Below are 23,779 nucleotides of genomic sequence, written 5' to 3'. Positions count from 1 at the left end.
GCATTCGCCGGCTCGGGGACACCGGGAAGACCCGGTGCCCCCGAGCCGGCGATGGACCCCCGGGATCGGAGCGGGGCCTCACCCATCGCGGACGAACGGGGCCGCGGCTCCTTTAAGAACGCCCCCCCCCACCCCCCCAGGCCGGGCGTTGCATCAGGCACGTGCGCGCCGCCGGCCGGCCCCGCGGGGGCGCGCCCCGCCCCGCCCCTCCCCTCCCCTCGCCGGCGGCGCGCACGGGGCTTTGGACGGGGCCCGGCGCGGCGCGCGCGCGCGCCCCCGCGGCAGTCGCGTGGTCCCCGCGCGTCTCCATATTGCGGCGGCAGCGGGGCTCGGGGAGTTCCCCCGGCGGGGCGGGGGCGCGCAGATGGCGACGCAGGTGGAGGCGCTGCTGCCCGGCGCCCCTTCGCTGCTGCCCGCCGAGGAGCGCGCCCTGGTGCTGAAGCCGCCGCAGGACGGCGGGCGGGAGAAGGGCGAAGCGCCCATGGGCCCCGACGGCGGCCCGGCGGCGCCGCGGCCGCCCAGCGCCAAGCAGCAGAAGGAGGAGAGCAACAACCAGGAGAAGGAGAGCCTGCTGAGGGCGGGCGGCGAGGCCGAGGACGGCGGCGAGGCGGGCGGAGCGGGGCGCCGGGAGTTCATCGAGGCCCCGCCGCCCAAGGTGAACCCCTGGACGAAGAACGCCGCCGCTGCCGCCGCGCCGGCGGTGAACGGGCAGTCGCCTCCCGGTGGGTGCCCGGTGCGGAGGGGAGGTTGGCGGTGGGAGAGTGTGTGTGTGGGGGGGATGGTTGGTTGCGCCGCCGACCGCGCCCCGGCCGGCCGCGCCATGCGGCACGGCGTGGGGACGGCGCCGCGCCCGCGGCCTTGCCGGCGAGCGGGGCCGCGGCCGGCCTGAGGGGAACGCGGCGGCGGGGGAACGGGGGCCGGTGGGTGTGTGAGGGGACGGAGGGGGTCAGTGGAAGTAGGAAGCGGCGGCGGCGCCGTCCGGGGCCATGAGGCGGGGAGCGCGTGTGCGGGGGAGGGGAGCGCGGCCCGGGCAGCGGCCATGAGGCGGCGGGGCTGAGGGCGGGGGTTGGGGGGGGGGGGGGGGGAGGCGGGGGACGCTGAGGGCCCGGCGGCGTTGCCCGGCCGTGAGGCGGCTGAGGGAGCGCGGCGGTCGTGCGGGCAGGCAACGCGGCTCGGCTCTACCCCCCTTCCCCCCCCCCCGCCTCCTTTCCCCTCCGCTCCCAGCATTCCGCCGCAGCGCAGGCAACGTGGTCGCTTCCCCCGGGCGCCGCAGAAGCCTGCGGCTTCCCCCCCGGGGAGGGCAGCGCGGCCCGGCCACCGCCGCTCCCTTCCCCGACACTCCACGACACCGTCCCCGCACACGCACCCCTCCGGGATGGGGCCGTTCCCCGGGCCGCGGCCTGGCGCTGCCCACGTGTGCGGCGGCGGCTCCCCCGGCGCGCAAGGCCGCGCCGCCTTTCTCTGCCGACTCATGGCGGCGGGGCCGGGGGCTGCGGCGGCGGGTTGGGGCTGTCAGCGGCCGGGCGTGCAGGGCTTTGCGGGGGAGAGGTGAGGGGGGTCGAGGTGTGTGTGTGTGTCCCCCAAAGGGGGATTGGCGTGGGGAAGGAGAGGGGACGGGGCGACAAATGGGTTCCGTAACCCGCTGCTGTCGTCAGCAAAGGCTGGGATCGCGGAGCACCATTTCCTAGGAAGTTGGGATGGGTCCTGCTTCTACCTGGAGGGCATGGCTCGCACCGCCTTCCAGTCACTCGCTGCAAAAAGGCAAAACCAAAAAGTTTTCACTAAGCATCTTGTTTGGGAAAGACTCTTTTGATCCCCCCCCCCCCGGCCTGCTTGTGTTAACTCCAAAACCGTGCTGCCATATGTGACATCACATTCCCTCTTACTGTATGTGCATGTGTTTTGCAAGAAGTGTTACAGCCTAGCGTGATGATTCATCGGAGGTATTGATCTTTGGAAGGTGGACAGCTCTACAATTTCCACCTGGAAAGCTGTCATCTTAATTGAGAGTGTATAGGTGAAGTTAATTGTGCCAGGTAAAAGTCCACGTTCCAATTGTTCGGTGGTTTGTTATTGTACGTACCAGCATTAAGCAAAACGTAAGGAAATCCAGGACAGCGTTGCTGTCAGCATTTGCCTCCTGCGATACGACATAAAACCCGTCGCATTGCTCCTTTGTGTGAAAGCTGCGCTCCGGCACGCTGCCTTCTGGGGTAACAGTCCCTAGAAATAAACCAAAAAAAGGCAAAACCACAAGACTGAATGTTCCTCTTTCAGGCTCAGGTCTAAGGTGTGTCCAGATTCGTTACCAGGCCCATTGCAAAGGTGGGTGACAAGTCAATGTAAGAGAGACGAGGCAGTCTGCCCCACACAAGGAGGGCAGCCCTTGCAACTCCTGAGATGTATTTTTTTTTTGAGAGAGAGAGAGAGAGAGTGTGTGTTGGTAACGTGTCCACCCTATGGTAAGATAAGGGAGTAATGCTGCAACACTCTCTTGGGTCTGGTGTGATTGTCCCCATATTCCCGAAGGTGTATAATAATGGAATTGGTTAGTGGTGTGTTTTGGGACGCTTGGCAGCAGCGACTGGTTCCTGCAGTGCCCCAGACGCTGCCACTTGGCTCTCCTCTCTTGGGGCATTGTTTCTTTTGCTGCCTGTTCGTTAGAAGAAAAGAAAACGTGTAAAATAAACACGGCTGGCGAACTCCCACGAGAGGCAGGCTGGCAGCTGACCTTGCCTGGCGGCCCTTTGCCCAAGCACCTTCTTGTAGAGTTTTGCAGGCTCCTGTGGTGTCTTCGCTGCTTTGGGTGGAGGATTTCTTTTGACAGATGCTCACAAAAAAAGATCTGGAGCGTGAGTTTTGTGTGAAAGACGGTGCTGGTGAGGTGAGTTGTCATGTTGCAGTGACCTCCAGGAGGATCGCCTAAGGAAAGTGACTCCTTTGGACACTTGAAGCGGATTGAGAGCTTTTAAACTCTGGAGAGGCACCGCTGGATGTTTTTGGGTTTTCAGCAGAGCTTAGGAAACCATGGTTCGGGATCCAGCAATGCTTGTGTGCTGGAGATACTAATGTTTCCAGCCCTTGTCCTGCCAGAGGTGGTGAGGAGACCAAGGAGCCTAGTGAGGACAGCCCTGTAAAAGATAAAGGGATCGCTCCGTGACTTGTTTTACAGGCTTTGAAAGCCCTAATTTTTTATAATGATTATATTAATTACAGACCCGTGGAGCATATTTAATGGACAAGAGCTACTCCTTAGGTGTTCACCCATCCCGTAATGGTCTGTGTTGGAATTGGTGCTTATAAAAGTACAGGCATTAAGCTCTGGTCCAGAGAAAACAGAGCTGCCCTCAAGATCTTTGAGTTTCTGCTGTCTTTGTCGGAATATGGATAGGGAAGAGCTTAACAAACCCACCTCTGGTTGTTTCGAACTGTTTGACTCGCCGCAGCTGGGAAAGTTGAATGGGTTGGGGGGGGGGCTGATGTAGGGACTGAAGAACAGTGTCTTTTTTCTTTTTTTTTTTTAAATGGATTAAGATTTATCTCCAGAAGTTGGTTTCTTGCCTACCTGCTGCAGCGTTTTCACGCTCGAGGTTGGCAGTGAGGTCTGTAATAGGGTGTTTTGAGTAAATGTTTCTGCTTTTTCAGGAAGGAGGACTGTTGGAGCAAAGCCTCTCCTTGCTTCTTAACCCCTCCTCCCAAAAGCACAACGCCGTGGCAGTAAGTGGAGCAACCATTAGATCGAGTTAGACAAGAGCGATACTGCTGATGCTGTAAGCGGCGTCTGGGGCTCAGCTGGAGTGGCACACCAGAAAATCTGCCCTGGTGCCTCGGCGAGATGCGTGTTACGTTTTCATGCGTGTGCGTTTCAGAGCCGGAGTACAGGAGCTCTGTACAAGGGGATCCTTTGAGTCCTGAGGTAATACAGGGTCCTGTCCGATGTGGCAAGGCTTGTGCGTGACACTGCTTGCTGCTGGTGAGGGACGCTGGCAGAGCTGGTAATGATCCCTCATTTTTACTCTCTAATGATCCGGTAACAATGTCTGAGTGACTGTCCCCTCGTTATTGTACGTTCTCTTCTTATCATGTAAATAAATGCAGCCAGCAGCCTGACTGGCGAAGGCGTGATGGTAGTGTGTGTGTCTGCAGCAGCGAAGGAAACATTTTCTGGGAAAACCAGCTTTGCGCTTTTGGCTATAAACCAAATTCAAAGTATTTTCTCAAATTCTTCTATAGAGGAGAAGTGTGGCTTGCAGTTGAGACAGCTCGACCTTCTGGAACATGTCGTACTCCTCTGCTGTGCCCTGCACCAGGGCTGGTGCTGATGCAAGCGTTGGTGCAGACAGGTGTTAACAGCACCCCATTTTGAAAACCTGCTGGATTTATTTCAAGAAATGTTGCATCAAGGCACTTGGCACTTCTTAATTTTTAAAGCCATTTTACATCTTGGAAGTAAGAGCACTCAGGGCTTAATGACTGGCACTGCAATTCCCAAGCTCTACCTGCGCTAACTTTTATGCTGGTTTTCATTCTCGTTGCAAGCGCTCAGCCAGGAGAAAGCGGTGTTTTTCCTAGTGGAGATGCGGGAGGTGTTTTAATTTCTTGAGTAGAGTGTCTTGCTTGCCGTTTGGCAGACGCACTGGGTGGATAAGCAGTACTTTCCAGAAGGCACACCTTAGTTGCCAGCAGCAAGCACTAGAGGTTACCTGACTATTGTTCAGAGAGAGCCCGTGTTGCTTTATGCCCGAGCAGAGCCTGCGTTGGCTACCGGTACTGAGGAGGAGGCAGGGGAAGATTCATTAGCTTCTCACCCCTCGCTGACTAACTCCCCATAGGGCTTTCCTTGAAACCAGCCTCCAGTATGGGAGATAAGGTGTATGGGAAGCTTATTTTACCTTTGGCACTTCTTTGCGTTCAGAGTAGGCGCGCGCATCTGCCTGCTTGGGCATCCAGCTCGGTGCTGCTGTGCACACCTATTTCCAAAGTGGTGTTGGGCAATTCTTGCTCTGTCGTGGCACGTAATTGTGGAGCTCTCCTGGCTGTTTGTTGCAACAGAGCTGCTATCGCAGCAGGAATCCTCCTCCCCCCCCATCCGACCGCCCCAAGTTTGCTCTCTGAAATACTGTTTTGTCCTGATCCCACAATTCATGTTTGAGTAACTCTTCCCGTCTTGTTGGGGAGGATGAGGGTAACTGGAACTCACCGCTCCAAAAAAACGTGAAGCTTGGTGTTTTCCCTCCCCTGCATACCTTTGCCCTTCAGCTTTGTGCTGGACCTTTGCCCTGTTCTGCACTGTTTGTTTCAGGAAGGCTGGAGAATGCGGCGCAGCTCCCGAGAGCTGACTCACTGGCCCCATTTGCTGGGCTCCGACGCTCGCTCCTGCTGCGACCTCTGGTTCCAGATTGCCGGGTCCGAGGCATCGCTGGAGGATTCTCACCAACCACCTCTTTGGCCTTGCAACTCTTCTTTTAAGCTGTTTATTGCCTGTGGTGCCATGAGGGTTTCCACCAGGATTCCATCTGGGATCATCGGGTTGGGCAGCAGAAGGACTTGGGTCAGATGTGAAGAGAAATCAAGTGCAAAAAGTGGGGCTGGGAATGGGGGCACTGGGGCTGCAATGCTCTGCTCTCCCTTCCAGATTATGACACCTGATCCTTTAGCTGTGCTTGAATAGTGTGAAATTATCCTCGGGGGAATGCCAAATGCTGACTTGGATAGAGTTTGGTTGCTTTTTGCATGCTTGAAACTACTTAGTAATGAATCTCCGACACCACCTCAGTGGTAGTGCTTGTTTGGCTAAATAAGGAACAGGCATTTTAGTAGAAAGCCGTGCTGTCTAGACCAGGTTAAATGTTTTAGTCCTTGCAGTTACTACAGCTGCAAACAGCAAGGGTTTAAAAAAAAAAAACAAAACAGTCATCTTAAGGAAAACTTAAATACACTTGAATACTGCCAGCAGATCGTGGTGCACCTCTGAGGGGAGCTCTGCTCCCTTATCAGGAACCAGGTAGATGGAGGTAGGGTGGCCTCACTGTAGATCTGGCAAGTAGCCGATAGGAGAGCTAGAAAGGCTTTTTGCTCCGCTCTTAGCGTAAGTCCGGTTGGGAGTGGTGAGCTTTGTTCATTCCCAACCACAATATGCATTTACATTATGGTCTTTAAAACGTTATTTATCCTTTGGTCATTTTGGCATTGGAGCCTTTGCTGACTTCCTACCAAGGGCTTAAGCCTCCCTGCTGCTGGCTCTGTCAAATCCCTGGCTTGCTGTGCGTGCAGGGAGCTCAGGGAAAGAGATGGTGCAACCTTGGTGATGCCTGCTGGGCTCTCTCACGGTAGTAATGCCATCCTGGTGCAGCTTTGCGTGGGCAAGAGGTCGTCTCCTGGGGTTGGATAGAGCTCTGGGTGAATGTGTGGTCTCTGGCATGGCCAGCTCTGCATTTGTCCCATTCTTTGCTTGAGACCGGGCTTCAGTTCCAAACTCATTCTGCAAGTCCAGGTCCTTGTTAGTGATCTCTGAGTGGAATTGGGAGACTTTTCTCCTTGCACTGAAATAACTGGCTAATCTGAACATCTAGTAGCAAATGATACACCTGCATGACTTGAGCCGGTCAGAGGAGAGGTAAAAGAAAGGCTTTGAAGAAGTTAAGGCAGTGCTGTGAGAACTTAAAGCAGCTACTTGTGCATTTAGGCAACAATAATTGGTGACCAGAACAAATGGGAACTGAATTTGGCCTTGGTTAAATGAATTACCAGACTTCTTTGTGGGGAGAGTCCTGGGTCAGGGTCAGTCTGGATTGCTTGGCTGAAAGGGGAGGTGGATGCACACGTGAAGGTCCCGCAGCCGTGGAGTAAAAACTGGCACGAGGCATTTGGTGAAAATAGGTTTGCTGCTGGCAATTCTAATACTGCGCAAGATGCACGTTTTTTTTTGGGAAGGGTTGTGGAAATGGTGGTCAAGTCAAGTGTCAACATGTTTCTAAACAAAGGCTCATCCTGTAATTGCAGGTTCCCAGAAGATCCTCCTAACTGAACTTTCCTCTGTCAGAGCCTGTGTTTGTGCTACAGTCTGGGGGGCTTCTGTGGGCAGCCCTGGGTGGATTGATTTCCTTTTCTGAGCAAATTGGTGTGTGATGTGTTGTGACTCTCTGCTGGTTTCAGTATTGCACCAGGCTGCTGGCGTCGGCTGAGCTGCTGGAGCCATCCTTAGCAAGTCATCTGGCCCAGCTTTGGTGTGATACTCGCTATGGATTTTGCCTGGATCAAGAGCTCTCCGTGCAGCATTACAGCTACGTGTGCTGGGGGATATTCTGCTGTGATATGCAAAGAGAGGGAGGAAGGGCTGTGGACTGCCTGATCTAATACCTGCATTATCAGTGGTTTACCTTCAGTGTCCTTCTGGAGCAAAGCTGACTTAGGAGCAGCAGCTTTCTTCAACACTTCGTGTGTTGCAGCGCTGTACGGGAACACGTGGTGGGCTCTGGTACTCTGCAGCGGTTGTGATTTTATTTTTGTTTTCTTGGTTTTGAGTCATCCTGTTCCTTTACATGGTCACAAGTCGGAAGGATTGGTGGAGATCTCTGCTGCAGATAGCTTGGGGCTGACAGTGTGTGGGAAGGTGGCCGTGGTAGCCCTGGCTGTGTTGGGTGCTCTGGCATGATGGATCAGATGGAAGCCTCCGTTTGCTTTAGAAGTGGCCAGTGGAGGTGGCTCTTGGTGTGACTGAGGTCTGTCAGTGCTGCTCAGTCTGGTTCTGGTGGCACTCAGAGGTAACAGAGACACCCTTTCTTTGATCTAGAAAATGGCATTCTGATTCCCTGCAGAGTGTGCATGGCATGCACAACGTGCTGGCGGGTGCAGCTTGCCCCGACCTGCGCTCCTGGAGAGCCACGTTTGCTTCCTGCTGGGCACCCCTTGAAGTGGCTGCAAACAGGTCTGCGACCTGCTGCTTTATCAGGCAGAGCTGGCCCGTGACCTGGCCACGTGCCTACAGGTGCCTCTTTCCACTCCGGACTTGCTCCCCAAAGTGGGGCCCAGGAGAGGCATTCCTGCCCCACAAGGAAGGTGGTGGAGAAGAAGCATCTCTGGTGGGAGCCCGGGAGAAGCATCCCTGCCCCACGAGGAAGGTCGTGGAGGAGAAGCTTCTCTGGTGGGGGCCCAGGAGAGGCATCCCTGCCCCACAAGGAAGGTGGTGGAGGAGCAGCATGTCTGGTGGGGTCCAGGAGAGGCATCCCTGCCCCACAAGGAAGGTGGTGGAGGAGAAGCATCTCTGGTGCTCCACAGCGCTACTAGTTTAGTCTCTGGCAGGCTCTGCAGAGATCTCTTGGTGATGATGAGAGTGATAGCCAGGGGGGCTATGGGGAGGGATGGGGTTCGTGAACCTCACGTGTCCTTGACACACGAGGCAGAGTTAAACCATGACTGGAAAGCTGGGTGGGGGGTCGGAAATGTGCTGCGTGTCCTTTCCACAAGGCATTGGTGCAGCCGGAGGGGCCGTGGGAGTCCAGCGCTGCTCTGCTCTTCCCAGCCCAGGTCTGGGGGTGCAGCCCCGCCGGCTCAGGGGGGCGGTGGGAGGAAGCGGAGCCCATCCCGAGCACGTTTTTCCGGCTGAGCGGCGGCGTGTGCCGCGCTCCCGCAGAGTGACTCTGCAGTCTGCAGGGCATGGCCGCGCTGGAAGGGATCCGCTGGCGAGAGGGAGGGCGCGGGGGGCTGCTTATCTCTGCTTCTCCTTTCCTGGTAGTCATTTGACTTCTTTGACTCGCCTGCCGGATGCGTGTTTGGAGGGAACAGAGAGTTTTCAGGGCTAGCTAAGTTAGGCTTTAAGAAGTCTGAAACCCTGAGAGAAAAAAGGTGAGTTTTTTCCTGACTGAATATGTGGGGAAACAAGTATGAAATTGGAAAAGCCACAAAAATGAGGAAAGGGTAGTAGAGTTTTGTTGATGGGAAAGTAAAAGGTGTGTGGGGAGATGGGTGTCTTACCTGCCTGGTGACTCGGAGGTGCTGCCGGGAGGTGGGTATGTTGCTAAATACTTTGCGCTGTCTCTGAGCACGTTATTGGTAATACATATTCAGCCTTCACACTGCATTCACTTTGCTTTTTTTTTTTTTCTTCTTCTTCTTTTTCCCTTTAAAACTGTGCTTTTGAAAAGCTTCTGGTCAGTGGTGCAAACGAATGATTATTAATTTACCGAATGGTAGTTACCAAACTGTCTGGTTTGTGTGTTTACAAGATGCTGAAGCTAGTGATGGAAGTGAGAACTTACGGTTAATAAGCAACACTCAAATGTTTGATAAGCCAACATTCACTTCAAACTACAGGAAATTAATTCCTTCAGATTCTTCAAGGTCAGATCTTCCTTTTTTTTTTTTTTTTTGTATTAAATGTTGTAAAAGAAGCACTGAGTTTATTCCTGCAAGACACTTAGGATTTTCACTAGAATAGTTTTATACCTCTGCTGTAGCCCTTCTAAGGAGTCTCAAAGCATAACTCAGGAGGAACATCTTTTTGCGTCAGCTCTCCCAGCCTCACAGAACAAGCCTACAGAAAATAAAGATTTGACCATAATAACAAATAACAATGCTCTTGGCCTCATCTAGCACAAAAAAAAAAGATATTTAAAGGAGTGACTGAAGCACTTTGCTCTACCCGTGTACCTCCAGATGGGCTCAGGTTGCCAAGTCAGCTACAGGGCTGCGCAAGGCGGCAAGTAAAAAGAAAACCAGAACAAAGAATTAAGTGTGAAGAATGACTGTGAAGAATGACACCAGTATGCATGGTGCTGAGCAGCTATGTGACTGTAGCAGCAGATACTGAAATGTGGAGAAATGCATCCCAAAAATGTTGTTAGGGGGTTTAACTCTGACTGAAATAGACGTGATAGGATATTTGTGCACGAGATCCCACCCAACAAGACAGAAAAGCGAATCACGGAGGTGTCTCCGCCATGTGCTCAGATGACAAAGCATGAGATTTTGCTGGCTGTAATCATATTAAATTTCACTTCCCAACTCCCAGCTAAACCTTGAGAGCTCGGGGGAATACCTAATATGATCTAATGCATCTTCTGAGTGCTCAGAAATCCTCTGCCACTGCAGAGGGTCTTGCACTGAGCTGAGCAAAAGAGGGACTGTTTTCTTTTAGCTTCCCAGTCTCAGGTGAACTCTTCTAGCTCTCCCCCCCCTCCTTTTTTTTTTTTTTTTTTTAAATCTGAGAATGACAGATGTGACATTTGCATGCTGTGCAGGGAGGAATTTGCTCTAATTGACCCACCCTTTTAAAATGTAAAATTAAACCTGTAAGTACAACTGTGAAGATGATTTGGAGGAGACGTGGCAGATTACAGGCAGACAACCCTCTTCAGTTGGAGCTGAAATCTGAGTTATCTAATTAACGGCAGAGAAGTGGAACCAAGCAAGGATGGAGTTTGCAGGGTGATTGGAAAAGCTGTGTGTTTGATTAAAACCAACCAGATAGCTTGGACCGGAGGGGGGGAGCATCTCAGACTGTGAGTCTGATGATTTCTAATTCAGTTAAGAGATTTAATTATGTTGTCTTCACTGTGCTGCCTTGTGTATCCTGCAGACCCCCTGCTTGGCCCTCTGCCCGCAGCCCTAAGGTGAAGAGAGCTTTGCAATTTTCTGTTCCTGTGTTTTTCACAGGGATTTATAGCATCCCTGCCTGATGTTACGGGGCAGGCCCATGATACCGATGCTCTTGAAGTAGAGTAGGATCCTCTTTCACAGAGAGGCTGGATTTCTGGCTACAGTAATGGGTTCTTCTCCATAGGGAGAAGAATCTGTCTTGCTCCCTCCTTATTGAGCTGTCCTTAGGCAGAGCTTTGCTGTGGCGTCTGAGACTGCCTGCCCTTGATGCACACACAGAAAAGTGTGTTGTAGAGCAGCGTGCGATAACCCTGTCAGAGGGAAACCCTGTCCTCTATTGGTTACCACCACATGGGATCCAGTTGGCTTCAGGGCCTCACCAAAATGATGCCTGTATTTCAACAAGAGTCTCTGAGGCATGTTAATTTTGCTTTATCATGCCTGAAATTTTACTGCCTGTTTAATAGCTAGTAGCTCAAAGAACAGTTTGGAGAGGGTGACTGTGATCACTGGGCCCATATTCATGTAGGCTTGGTCTCCTGGAAGGCTGGAGACTTCCAGCAGTGTCCCTTCGGGCTTACTGGTGATTAAAGGATGTGAGGCGGGGAGCTGGGTCACACCAGCTGCTTCATGGGAACAGCAATCAAGCACCTTTAATGTGCCTTGTACTTTCTCTGCAGGTTTTTGTTGGGTGAATGAATAGAAGTGTTAGGGCTCACGCTTGGAGCGGCAGCGCTTTGCTGCTTCTCTGTTTTGGAGATGGGGGGGGGGAAAGGGTTAATGGGAGAGAACACCCAGTGTTTGTTCTCTCCAGTGCAAGCACTGATAAGTGGATGGGAGAAAAAACAGCCGTGACCTTACAGTTATTCCTTGTGTGCCTGCGCGTATAGGAGCGTTGGATTTGCAGGACTGTCTGTTTGGAGAGCTCTCATTTTTCTGGTCAGGCTGAGCAGATGCATTCCCCAGAACCCCGCTGGCATCTCTGGTGCTTGGAGAAGAGACCTGGACCCTCTTCCAAGCGGATTCCTGAAAGGTGCTTTTGCTGGGCACGGTGCTGGTCCCACTGGTGACCGTGTGTTCAGCCGGAGTCGCAGCCCTGGCTGGTCAGCTCTGCTCCCCTTCTGTCCAGAAGAGACTAAGCATCAGCATTAAGGTACTAATTTAGTTTAGTGTGTGGTGTGAAGTTAAAGCTAGGAAACTGTCTTGGACAGATAATGCTCTGATTTTGGAGTGGGTGATTTTTTTTTCCAGGGGTGTTCCTCTTCCAGCTTGGTGACGCTGGAAGTCTTCATCCCTTTTCAACTGCCTGAACTTAACAGGGGCACCCTAGCTGAGCTTCACCAAAACCATGGACATTTATAGACTGAAAACCTCTTTCAAGTATTTGTTTCCACATAGTTTGTGGGAAATGGATGTCAGAGCTCACACTGGCTGCAGCTCTTCAACCAGTGTAGGTGATGGGGTTATTTGAGAAGGAACCAAGCCTCTGCTCTGGATGGAGAGCAGAATACCACTTAGCGGGGTCTAGTGGTCTGGATACCCTTGCAGAGAAATGGATTTGGGAGCCAGTAAATGCTTCTGTAGCTTTTTATCTTGTTCTTGCACAGACCTTATTGGTGTCTTAGGATCTAACCAACATCAGGTTAGGGTTGATCCATCTGTCTCATGCTTCAGTCTCTCTTTCAGGGGCTAAAGATACTTCTTACTACAGTAGCCGAGCGTTGTTAAGAGGCTTGGGAAGTGTTTGCCCAGACCTGGGGAGGGTTGGAAAGATCTGGGTGGCTGAGAGCCGGACCCTTCCCAAGCCTGCTTGGCAGGTAACGAAGGAGGGGAGCAGGAAGCAAGCAAGATCTCAGGAGGGGCTTAATTGGCCATGCTAATCTTTGGGTTTGGGGTTTCTTGCTTTGCTGCTTTTTCCTAGCAGACCTCGCCCCCTTCTCTGCTGAGCGTTGCTTTGAAGAGGCCTGTAACTGTCTTGGGAACCTGTGCAGGCACTGCCTTGGCCTCCGAGGGGGAGGCAGGTGATAGAGATTTGAGCTGAAATGTTGCCTGGGGATGGAGAAGAGATTCAAGCGGCACTGATCTCTTTGCAGCAGCCGCTGGACTATGTAATAGTCCTTTGGACCTTTTGGACCTTTTCCCTGCTTGTGCTGTTTGCTCTGGGAGGATTGCCATCGTAGCCAGAGGAGCAGAACTGAATCGTCCCCGCCGGGCAGCAGGTCAGGTTAGGAGGAGAGATCCTCAGTGATCCTCCCATCCACCAGCATTTCCCTTCCCCGTCCCTCTCCCGGGCAGCCAGCACAGCCCTGCGGCTTTGGAGCTATCACGACCAAGTTCTGGTCACGTCTCTGCTGCCGAGTCCCTGCATGACCTTGGAGAGGTCATTTTTTTTTTTTTTTTTTAAGCTGACATCCAGGTCTTTTGTCTGCAAAATGTGGAGGATGATTTAGTTACAACTTCATGGGTCGAATGCCAAAACAAATCAACTGGTGTCTTCCTGTGGCAGTGGCAGGGTGGATGAACCCCGTGTCCCACTGGGAGCGCCCGAGGAGCGTGCCATCGTGTGTGCTTGTACCCGCGCACGTAGCGGAGCAGCCCTCGCTGAGCACACACCGGTGCAGTGGTACCAGTCAGTGTGCTTTGGTGACTGGCGTGTGACATAAAGCGCACTGAGGTGGTTTTTCCCGCAGTTTAGAGAGCACAAGGGTAACTGGGGGGGTGAAGCGGGGAGCTGGTTCTCGCTGGTGCTCAGCCTGCGACCGTGCTGCCCCTCTCGGCAGTTACGGCTGCGGGTTGCTGTAATAACGAGTCAGCATTTCTCTTGCGTCAGGGCTAATGAGCTGCTTTTCAGCCGCTGCCGCCCCGGCCCTGCCGGGAAGAAGCAGCATCAGTGGCAGAAGACGGGTACTGGTGGCAGAGGGCTGGGGACAGGCAGCGGGTGGTGGGGGTCCCTTCCCAGCAGTAGCCCTTGAGCAGGGAGAAGGCAGGCTTCCTGTGAGGGTGGCTGGATTTGGCACTGAAATGTAGCTGGTAGAGGGCCTGGTTGGTAGCGTGCTTCTGCTGTGAGCGGAGGAGCAGTGGAGGGGAAATGCAGGCTCGTAAATGGGGTAGCCTTTCTGGACCTGTCCCAGATACCTGAATAGCAGCAGTGGCCAGGTAGCCCCTGGGGAAGGGGGTATGTGTGTAGATGAATCAGCTTTTTTTCTTTAAATGCCCCATTTTAGCATACGATCTCCTCCTGTGTTTAAAAATACTATCGGGTAAAAACTGGGATTCTGTATCCAGCACCACCTGAAATAAGGGCAGCTGCGCTCAATTTGGTTATGTCTCCTGAGCTTTTTGTGCAGCAGCTCTGGGTATTGGTGTTCAGAGCAAGCACCTCTGTACGGTGTCTACACCCTTGTGTGATGGTCCTGAAGGGGATGCTTCGTGCCTGCCCCGACATCCTGCCGGCTGTAACACGCAGCCTTGACCTCCTCCTCCTCATTCCTTCCTCCACCCTGCTTTGCTGATAACAGGGAGACTCGTGAAGCGTGGTTTCTGCTGAGATGATGTAGGCTGTATGGATAATGTACAGAGCTGAGTAGGATGGTAAAGAATTCGGGGAACACCTGGCTCGGCAGAGGCTGGCGCTACAATGAAGGAGAGATCACTGGCGCCTGGGGCGATTATAATCCCTCTGTTTAGACACCAATTCTTTTTGGCTCTTGGTTCATGCTACTAAACAAAAATGTCTGCATGCAAGAAGGGGAAGGAAATGTGAGACCACAGGGTCCAAATTTCATGGGTCTTCCGTGCTTGCATCGTGATATCGTTACTTCTTGCTCCTTTCCATTTGGCTGCCTGGGGGCTGTTTTGTATCAGCAGTCTGGATTTGGGTGGGAGGTGTCACGCAGGCAGGGGCAGGGGTGGCCAGTCGGATGGTGGGGAGTTGCTGCAGAGCATCGTTATCCGCAGCATCTGGCCTGTGTCGGGATACCCAGCATTGGGGTGCCTTCGGGGGAAGCAGGTGGGAAAATGGTGTGTGCAGTGGGAGGAATCGGAGAGGCTGGCTTGCTGGTTTTGGCTTTTTGTGTTGGGACTTCGCTGAGCAATATCGCAGCTTGGTCTCTGTGGCTGGGTCCTTTTTGTTTGATTTTTAACCTTGGGAGCATTGGGATGGGAGCTGACCTGGCCAGGCAGCCTGTCCTGCAGTACGCTAGACGGGCTCCTTGGAGAGCAGCCCTAGGGCTTTATCTTTGCCCTGCCAGCCATGCGTTTCTGTCTCCTTCCCCACCGTGGCTTTCTTGGGAAAAGAAAGTGCTGCCTGATTTAGACTTCTCTTGGGCACTGCAGGTGCTGCCCTTAATTGGCAGGCTAATTTCTAATCTAGTCACTAGTGCTTGCAAGGGAAGAAGGCGTCCCAAAGGGTCATCATGCCTGGCAGTGCCTGACCAGCCCTGCCTCATATGTGTCCTCCCAGCAACCCTATTTTTCAGATGAGCAAGTCCTGCAGACTGATTGCTCTGTGCTCGTTCTTGGCCTGTAAGCCCAGTGCTCTGTGTCTCTGCTTTTGAGAGCTTAGAGTCCAGTCTGCGTTAATTGTGGGTGTCATGAGTTGGACAGGCTCAGTCTCTCCCAGTCAAGAGGGCCGAGGACTGGAGGCAAGTGTCCTTCCTCAACAGGATTTGCACTGGCAAACGCTCGAGGTGAACATGAGCAATATCTGCCCCTGGCCATCATCCGTGATCCTTGCTTTCTGCTGAGCTAAGCCACTGAGGAGTTCCCACTGCTTTTCTGGTAAATGTGGTGGCAAATCTGCTATCAAGGAGTTGTGGTTTCTGGAAGGGGAGGAAGCCTGGACCTTTTGTGGATGGCTGGTTGTGCCGGTGGCTGGTTAGGCTGCGGCGTGCATTTGAGAGGGAGTTGGTTGGATGGTCTAAACAGGAGTGCACACTGGGGAACTGCACTGGGCAGGGGTATAGCAAGGGGAATGGTTGTCAAGGCTTGTAGTTCTTGGGTGGCACAAAGGAATTCCTTTTCTCAGCCATTGTATTATTATTAAAATTTTGGCTTCTGGTAATAGCCGTTACAGGCCAGGGTGTTTCTACTCACTGTTGTAGGAGCCTGACCTTGTCAGCAACCATCACGGAAACATAGGATGTTTAGATGCACCTGGGTGATGTGCCGGTGGAGGGTTGCAGTAGAACATGCAATCTGCAAAGGACCCAGACTGGTGCTTGGAGGATTTTCTGGATATGCTGGGTTTTTTTTACCCTGAGATAATACCTTCAGTGTGTCCACAGACCATAACTGTGTAATGTCAGAGAGAATTTTGAGTATTTTTTTTTTTCCTATTTGCCTCTGTCACTCAGATGTGGGATGAAAGCATCCCTGCCTGAGGATGCCTTGAACACGGGGCACTCTTCAAAGGTAGAGAAATAGGAGCTCTTCATCAGAGGTGTGTTTTTGCTGTTTCTACATTGGTTGAGCCCGGGCCAGAGAGCATTGCCCTTTCCAAGGGGTAGTCCTTGCTGCAACTTTTGTGACTTTTCAGCTGAATGTGTGTTTTGGGCAGCTGATAAGCAGGAGCCAAGGGCCTGCCCCTGTCCTAGGAGGACCTTGGCTTGCCTCCCTTCCCTCTCTTCCAAGTTCCTTGAAGAAAACAGTGTATCGCACTCTCGAAAGTGCTGTTTTCATAGTTTCTCGGGGAGCCTTTATCAACAGGATTTTCCACATGTTCTGTCCTGTGTGCTCCTCAAAAGAACAATTTTTTCATCTGATCCTTCCCAGTGAATGTCTTCCTCCAGTAATAAATAGGGTCCATCAGGAGAAGGGCCTGTACCTGTAACTGGAAAGAGCTTTTGGGGTGGGAAGGTTGAGTAATGTGTTTTGGGATCTGAAGCCCTCCAGCAGCTCTGGACAGTGGGCTGTGCTTGCTGGCAGAGCCACCTGAGATGCAAAGAGGAAGGCAAAGGCGTTCTCACAGGGTCGTGCATGCTATTCCATGGGACCAGGCACCCATTTGGGTGATGGGTGTATGCGTCTTGCTGCCCATTTTCTGGAGTAGGTACTGTGTTGGAGCCAGGCACAGCTGTTGATGTCCTCTACAGTTATGAAAACCAAGAACCATTGGGGAAATGCTCATTTTGCTTTTTGCTTTGGCTGCCACCTGTGCTCCCTAGCTGGTCACCATGTTAGATGTTCTCTGTGCGGGTTTCTATTTGATAATGCTGGCCAGGGGGAGTGTGGAGGTGACACCAAGTAGCTCATCGTGTGGAGCTTTGTACATCTCGCAAGCTTTTTACACTGGCTTCTAATAGACAATGGTGAGGGGTAGAAGGTTATTTGTGAGAGCAATATATTCAGGTAAACACAGACTCCTTCAAAATCTTTCTCGCAACAAGTGGTTGAATTGAGCTGGGTTCCAAGCTGGATTGATGTTTAACTTGGGATACTAAGAAAATACTTCCTCTGTTTAGTTAAAGCAAACAAATCAAGAGAGGGACCTTTTAAATGTGATTCGCACTCCAGCTGCAAGCAATGCTAATTTTTTCTTTTTTTTTTTTTTTTGTTTGTTTGTTTTACAGATATATTTCCAACTGACGGCCAGTCTGGTATGTATTAATTAAAAAATTAAGTTCTTCAGACCTCCCTCTCCCATGCCTCCCCTGCACTTCTCTTTCTGAAGAGTCAGCGCTAACCAGATTTAGAAGACTGGTACAGGCATATGCAACAGACAGACATTAATTTAAAAAACAAAACAAACAAACAAATCTCCAAAAACCCAGCCCCCCAAAAAAAACCTCAAAAAAAAACCCCAACCAAACAAAAAACCCCTCTAATATTTGCCATTCCTGCACCACAGTGGCATGGTTTATATTTTCATGTAGTGATGACTACAACTGCTGGAAGATTACTTTCCTCCGGTATGTTGTGGCACGGCAGATCTGGGTGTCCAAGGTGAAAGAGTTCAGGAACTTGTAGGACTTGATGATCACACATAACTGAAAACATTGACGTGTCAACTCAGAACTGCTGCTGTCACTCTGTATGTTAGTTGTATACATCTTGGTGTGTCCATGGCCCTGAAGATGTATATTTGAATTTACAATACTTTGAAAACATGCCGACTTCCCCCTTGGCTTGTTTAGTCTGTATTGCTGCTGAGCATCGCTGTTAATGACAACCGAGACACGCACTGCGTTGCCATTGGTGCAAGACCCGTGAAGACTTCCTGGCCCCAGTGGTGCTTGCAGCCTCGCCAGGAGGGACCCTGCAGGAACAGATTGGGGTCCCAGGGAGGGAGGGGAGGCTACTCTGGGTGTAGGTCCCGAAGCAGGAAGAGGATGTAGTTTTCAAAAGCGGGTGTTGATTATCTCAATTCTTGCCTCTCCTAAACTGCCAGGAGCTCTTTGATCTTGTTGAAATACCAAGACTGAAGGCAAGGTTTGTGTTTTACCCAGTGACGCCAAGGCCAGTCAGTAAGATCATAGAATCATAGAATGGTTTGGGTTGGAAGAGACCTTAAAGATTATCTAGTTCCAACCCCCCTGCCCTGTGCAGGGACACCTCTCACTAGACCAGGTTGCTCAAAGCCCCATCCAGCCTGGTCTTGAACATTTCCAGGGACGGGGTATCCACAGCTTCTCTGGGCAAGATCCTGTTGTCTCAGAGCTTTAGTGCCTTGTGAAGACATCCTGTAGCAAAGGCACTGGGAATGGGGGTCAGTGCCTGGCTTGGCCTTGTGCGACCTCAGACACATGACTATGTTGACTTCCTGCTGGCATCTTGGGCTTTACGTGGGATCGCATTTCCCCAGTTTGTGTGATAGTGTGAGGATAAATCGCTGCCAATCGTGGAGGCGTTGTGTGATGAGCATTTGGAAGTCTGGAAATCAGCTCTATTGTCTTAAAGCTGTTTGCGGTAAAAAATAACTCACCGGTTTTGAGCGCTGTGGTGTAACATTGGAGACGGTGTAATTTGACTTCATGAACTGAACAGAGGGCTGGAAGTCATGAATGTGTGTGTGTTTCCAGAGCTTCAGCCAGCTAACAAGGCTGTGGTATATAACTAGATCCGCTGGAGCATTGCAGAAGATGCCTCTATACCCAACACATTTGTAAGCCTTTCATGATTTTCTTGTTTTCAGAACATGCGTGAGAGTGAAATACTAAGGCTGAAGGAGCAAAGGTGTATTCCCATGTGTTGAGTTTGTTAGAGGCTTTTCTCCACCCTGCTGAAGATCTGCCTTCATTGAGTGTTGGGTTTTGTCTGTCTGGTGCGGACTTGGAGATGTCTTTTGGTTGGCACAACTCCATCCTCTGCTCCCCAGCTGGTTGGGGACCTTCACAGCTGCCTCCAGGGTGGGGCAGGAGCGTGTGTCCGTGGCAGATAGCGTTTCAGTAAGTGCACGTTACATGTCGCTAGCGTTGCAGAAAACATCACCTACAGAGCTTGGGCTTTTTCTTACAATTGTATGTTTGTAAGGAGATAAGTGAAAGCTTCAACAGGATTCCTCTTAATGGTAGCTACGCTGGACGCTTTCTCTTGCCTTTTCCAGAAAAGCATTAAAGCTGGTGCCATGCTTTTTCTTCCCATGCACTAAGCTTATCTGGAAGCCATAATATCTCAAAACACAGTGAAGTGTGAAGGCAGGAGGCAAAGGCAGGGTAGCCCCGCTGGCTACTAACATCAGAGTTGGTGTGCACTCCTGAGGCTGTTGGGTTTGACTCCCTTGCCTCCCTTTCCTTGCTGAGGTGGTTGTTGTTCAGTCATTTAATTTGCTCAAGTCTGTTACTGCAAATCACCAGGACACCTGTGTCTGTGTCTGCCTATTTTTTAAGGTTGGTCTTGTAAAGCCAGGTGGGTCCGTATGGCTGGTTTCCCCTCTTGATGAGAAGCCCGTTGTTCTTCCGCCCAAGGAAGCAGTTAGCATTGACAGAGGATGCTGAGTTTCCATAACAGAGTTGGGACTTGCATAGGTGGGGAGCCTGAGCCAAAAAATCAGCCATTTTGTAGGCACAGTAGCTGTAGCGTGCCCCAAAGCATGTTCCTGCTTGTTACTGTGTGGATGCTGGAGGCGTTCTGCCCTCAGCCTGGTGTCACGTGCAAGCGCTATGGAGGTGGAAGGGCAGCAGTGTTTGCATCCCAGTTACCTAACAGCGTTTGGAAATAAAGCTGCTCCCCGAGAGGTGACTGACTTTACTTCTGTCTAGCACAACAGTTCCTCGGTCCTCTCCTACATCCAGCGAATAGGATTTGGCAGCTGTAGGGTGCTTTTCAGAAGAAGCCACTTCAAACCTTGTGATCTGGAGTTCAGGTGGAAAGCTGAGAGACTTCATCCTTGAGAGACATGGGGCTGGGCTTCGCGGTGTGGTAGCAGAGCAGAGGGATGGACTCTCCATTCCCCTGGAGGAAGGGGAAGGCCTATGAGGGCACATCTCCACATGGATCTCTGTGGACATGTTGGCTGTGAGCACCTAACCCCTCTGTGAGGCTGCGGATAGTGTCCACCTCCCAGGACTTACTGCCACATGGGGTGGTGTGAAGCTTGCTGCCTGCTGTTTAAGGAAATATTTCCGTTTGCTTTAAACAGATCTCCTGTGAGCTTCATCTGCTGTTCCTGTGCCCTTCTGGCATCCTACACTGCCGCCAGCCCTCCTCCTCGCAGTGGTGGAGGATCCCAGCCGTTCTAGTCTCACCTCTTAAGGGGCTGCCTCTGGGCGATTTAATTGCTTTTCTCTGGGCATCTGTAACACCGGAGTTGACTGCAGGGTGCAGCTGTGGATGCGCTGGTGTTAAACACAGCAGCAAGTGATGCTCTGCCTTTGTCTTGCTACTGCTGATGACTTTATTTAATGTTCTGCTGCACCCTGGGCTGATCATTTTGGAGAATTGTCAGCAGTGGCTGAGATGTTTTTCTTGAGTTGTAAATGCCACTTTGAATTAAACGTGAAGTTTTCCGTGAAGAGATGTGGGTGATGCTCCCACTGCAAGGAAGTGGGTTTTAATCCTTTATAAAGGAAAGGAGGGGAGAGAGATCTTGAGGAGAGAAAATGCTGTGTTGTGTTCTTGTAGCTGGGTGTTCCTGACTCCTTTGGGAAGGCTCACTTCAATTAGGGTGTTTTTATGCTGTGTATTGAGGCAGGGGAGGCAGCCACCTGTAGCACCGGAATTACCTGGACTGGAGAGAATGGTTTATGCAGCAGGATCCACCTGATTGTGCACTCAGGAAGGAAGTTGGCAGCATTTATTTTATCAAAGTTATTTAGAAAAATCTTGAATTTCACTGGATCTGGCTTAGGGTTGGGGGTATAAGTGAAGAGGTTGTGTCTTGTGCTTGGAGAGTGTGCCCTGGAATCAGCCTGGCTGAAGTACAGTAATCCCTCATTAGCAAAAAAGGAGCCTTTCTGCCTGCTCTCAAAGACTGCATGGATATTTGGCTGCCTTGTTGTCACAGTTTTAATGCTCTGGATTTGCCAACAGGAGGAAGCCCCCATACCTGTGTTTAGCTTAACCCAGGTGGTTACACGACTGTAGGATTTCTTCAGTTCATTTCTGGAGACACCCTGCCTCTAAATTCCTGGGAATATTTGCTGCACCTGATCCTACCACTGAATCGCTATTGCTTTCCCCTGTCCCAGGAGATACGGGGATGGATTTCTGCTTGGTGGTGGCTTTGTCTTCCTTGGCCACACAAGCTGAGCTGCTGCTCTGTCTCGTTTTGTTATACATTGCTGGGGAGGCAGGTTTGCAGCTGACCTGGTGCTGGCTTCAAGGGTGAGGTCTAGTCGGGGACACACTGGTCCTGCAGAGATCCCTCTGCAAAAGTAGCCAAAGCCAGATACAGGAATCGCAGCAGGGAAGAACGAAGAATGATGTCATTTAAATTACATCACAGTCTCCTTTCTAGAAACCCGGTCTCTGGCACTCTTCCTTGGGATGATCGGTTTTCCAGAGGCATGTTTTGCAGAGTTTACACCTTTGCCTTGTACGACCCCTCGCCGGGCTCTGCTGGCGCGGATGGTGGAAGCCGCGCAGTCCTCTCCTAGACAGTGCGAACGCGTGGAGCTGGAGGGTCTCGCGGCATGCGCTTGGCTCTCAATTCCTGTCTCTTCGTTGTTAACTATTTACAGTGAGATGTACCAGATGCTTCCCAGGAAGGGTTTTGTCAGCTTCCAAGTCACCAGATGCAGCTGGAGAAGAGGCTGACGGCCATTAAAGGGATCGCATCAGTGTGATGCCCTGGGCTCGACAGCGACGCGGTGACCTCTTCTTGCTGGCGCTACAGGCGCTGCTGGTTGTGCTGTCTCATCGGCTGCAGCGGGATGCGGGCGGAGAGCACCCCTCCGCTGATGACAAGAGATTAATGATGTCTGGTCCTCAGGCTTTTCTTTTTTTCCTTCCCCTTTGAAGCTCTCCCACTGTGTTGGGAGGGGGAGCGGGTGATGCTCTCGGCTTTTGTTGCCGCACACCTTTTTTTTTTCAGGGACCTTCTGTCTGTGCTGGCAGCACGCATGTGTGACCACTGTACAGCTGCCTTGCTCCCTCTCTGTTCTCAGCATGGCCATGTCTGTCTTCGTTCACCAGTGGAGAGAGAGGGGTGGGCTGATCTAGGCGAGGCACCTCCTGTCACCAGCTTCGACCATTGCCAGCTCTGGGTGAGCAGAGGACAGCAGCTGGAGCGTCACTGCTGAATGCCACCCCTGCACTGGTCACACTGGTCACGTTCCCAATGTGCCTCCTGTTTTTAAGATAAGGTCCAGGACCTTGGGCTGGGCCCTGTTTGTTGCTCTTGGTGCTTATCAGCTTTCGCCGCTAACAAGGTGACCTGCTGCACAGCACCAAGGATGGGGAGGGAAGGTCCCCCCAGCCCAGGCTGCTTACTGATCTGTCCCCTCAATCCCGGGACAGCCTGTGCATGTGCATCCACACTGGGCTCGCTCCTGTGCCGGGCATCCCGTCTCCGTGTAACACCTCCTGGCTGGATGAGGGACTTCCCAGGTACTGTGGAGGTAGGATCCGTGGAGGTGGCAGGTCGGCTTCTCTAAAGGGGGGCCAGGGAGGGACGGGCTCGCTAGGTCATCGTTTTTCCAACTAAATATAGTTGCCCATGCTTTCATAAGGCCAGGATTTTTGCATCACGTGACTGTCTTATCCCTCCCGGCCGGCAGTCGGTCAGAGTAGGGGATCGTGTGTCTGAATGGGTAATAATTAACTGTTAACTAGCTTTTCATTAGAGCCTGGCAGAACAGGCAGAGCGGTGCAGCAGAGGTAAGCAGGAGCAGAGGAAACTGCTCCTGGTCCCTCCTGGAGGGTAGACACCCCCTTTAATTTGCAAATCAGTTGCCCCCAAAGGTGAGTGGGTTGGCTTTATTTTTTTTGCTGTGTTTTATAAGGAGTCATGAATGCTGCCATGCCTTGTGTGTCTGTCCATGCCTTGTGTGTCTGTCCTTGCTCTCCTGTAGCTCCCGCTCATCTCAGCCATCCCTCTCCCCCACCGCTGTGGTTTTTTTTTTTTTTGTAGGTCATGAACTATCAGCTGGTCTCCGAGCCAGCTTGGAGGAGAGCCTGACCCTCTGGCTCCTCCACGATTTGGTCTGCCTGCGTGTCCCCTGGCCCCTCAGCCTCGCCTCGGGTGCCCTCCTCTCCCTGTGCCGAGGTGTCCTTGCTGTGCCTCCATGTCCTGAGCACCAGCTGGAGCAGCTTGTGCCTTTTCTCAGGGGCCCCAGCCCGCCCATGGTGGACTGATGCGGTGTTTGCCCGGGATTGCTGCTGGCTTTTCCGGCCTCTCCCTGAACCGTTTAATCTGATAGATAGTATTTGCGCGTGTCCTTGGAGGCTCTTCTCTTTTCCGTGATGGCAGAGGAATTGCCGGTTAAATGAGCTGACGGCCGGAGACTTGTCTGCACCAGACAAGCTGGGTCAGGCACTGGTGCTGGAGGTGCTTCTCCCGCAGGGGCTGCCTCCCAGTGCAATGTTTCCTGGGGTGTGGGAGCTTTTCCAGCAGAGACCCCTTAGTTTATGGCTCATTTTTTCTTAGAAAACTGGGGGGGTTCCTGTGCTGCCGTCTTTTACTTGAGCCTGGCATCTCGGGGATCAGCACATGAGCATGGATCGTGTGTCAGAAGTTTCCTAGAAGTCCTCTTCGGGGAAGAGTGTTGCTTGAAAAGGTGGTGGAAAGATGTCACTTGCCCTTAAG

The 23,779-nt window shown here is 52.1% G+C and overlaps 1 protein-coding gene across 1 annotated transcript in view; it reads left to right on the top strand.

Annotated features, from left to right (window-relative positions):
- The first annotated feature begins 364 nt into the window (after positions 1-364).
- Positions 365-23,779, top strand: part of LARP1 (La ribonucleoprotein 1, translational regulator) — a 42,563-nt gene continuing 19,148 nt past the window's right edge. The window contains exons 1-2 of the mRNA XM_074155404.1: positions 365-722; positions 17,166-17,192. Of these exons, the coding sequence (XP_074011505.1) occupies positions 365-722; positions 17,166-17,192 (385 nt within the window). The remainder of the gene's footprint in view (positions 723-17,165; positions 17,193-23,779) is intronic.

The sequence above is a fragment of the Numenius arquata genome, chromosome 11 (genome assembly GCF_964106895.1).
Source record: "Numenius arquata chromosome 11, bNumArq3.hap1.1, whole genome shotgun sequence".
Taxonomy (NCBI): Eukaryota; Metazoa; Chordata; class Aves; order Charadriiformes; family Scolopacidae; genus Numenius; species Numenius arquata.
This window is presented reverse-complemented; position numbering and strand designations above follow the sequence as displayed.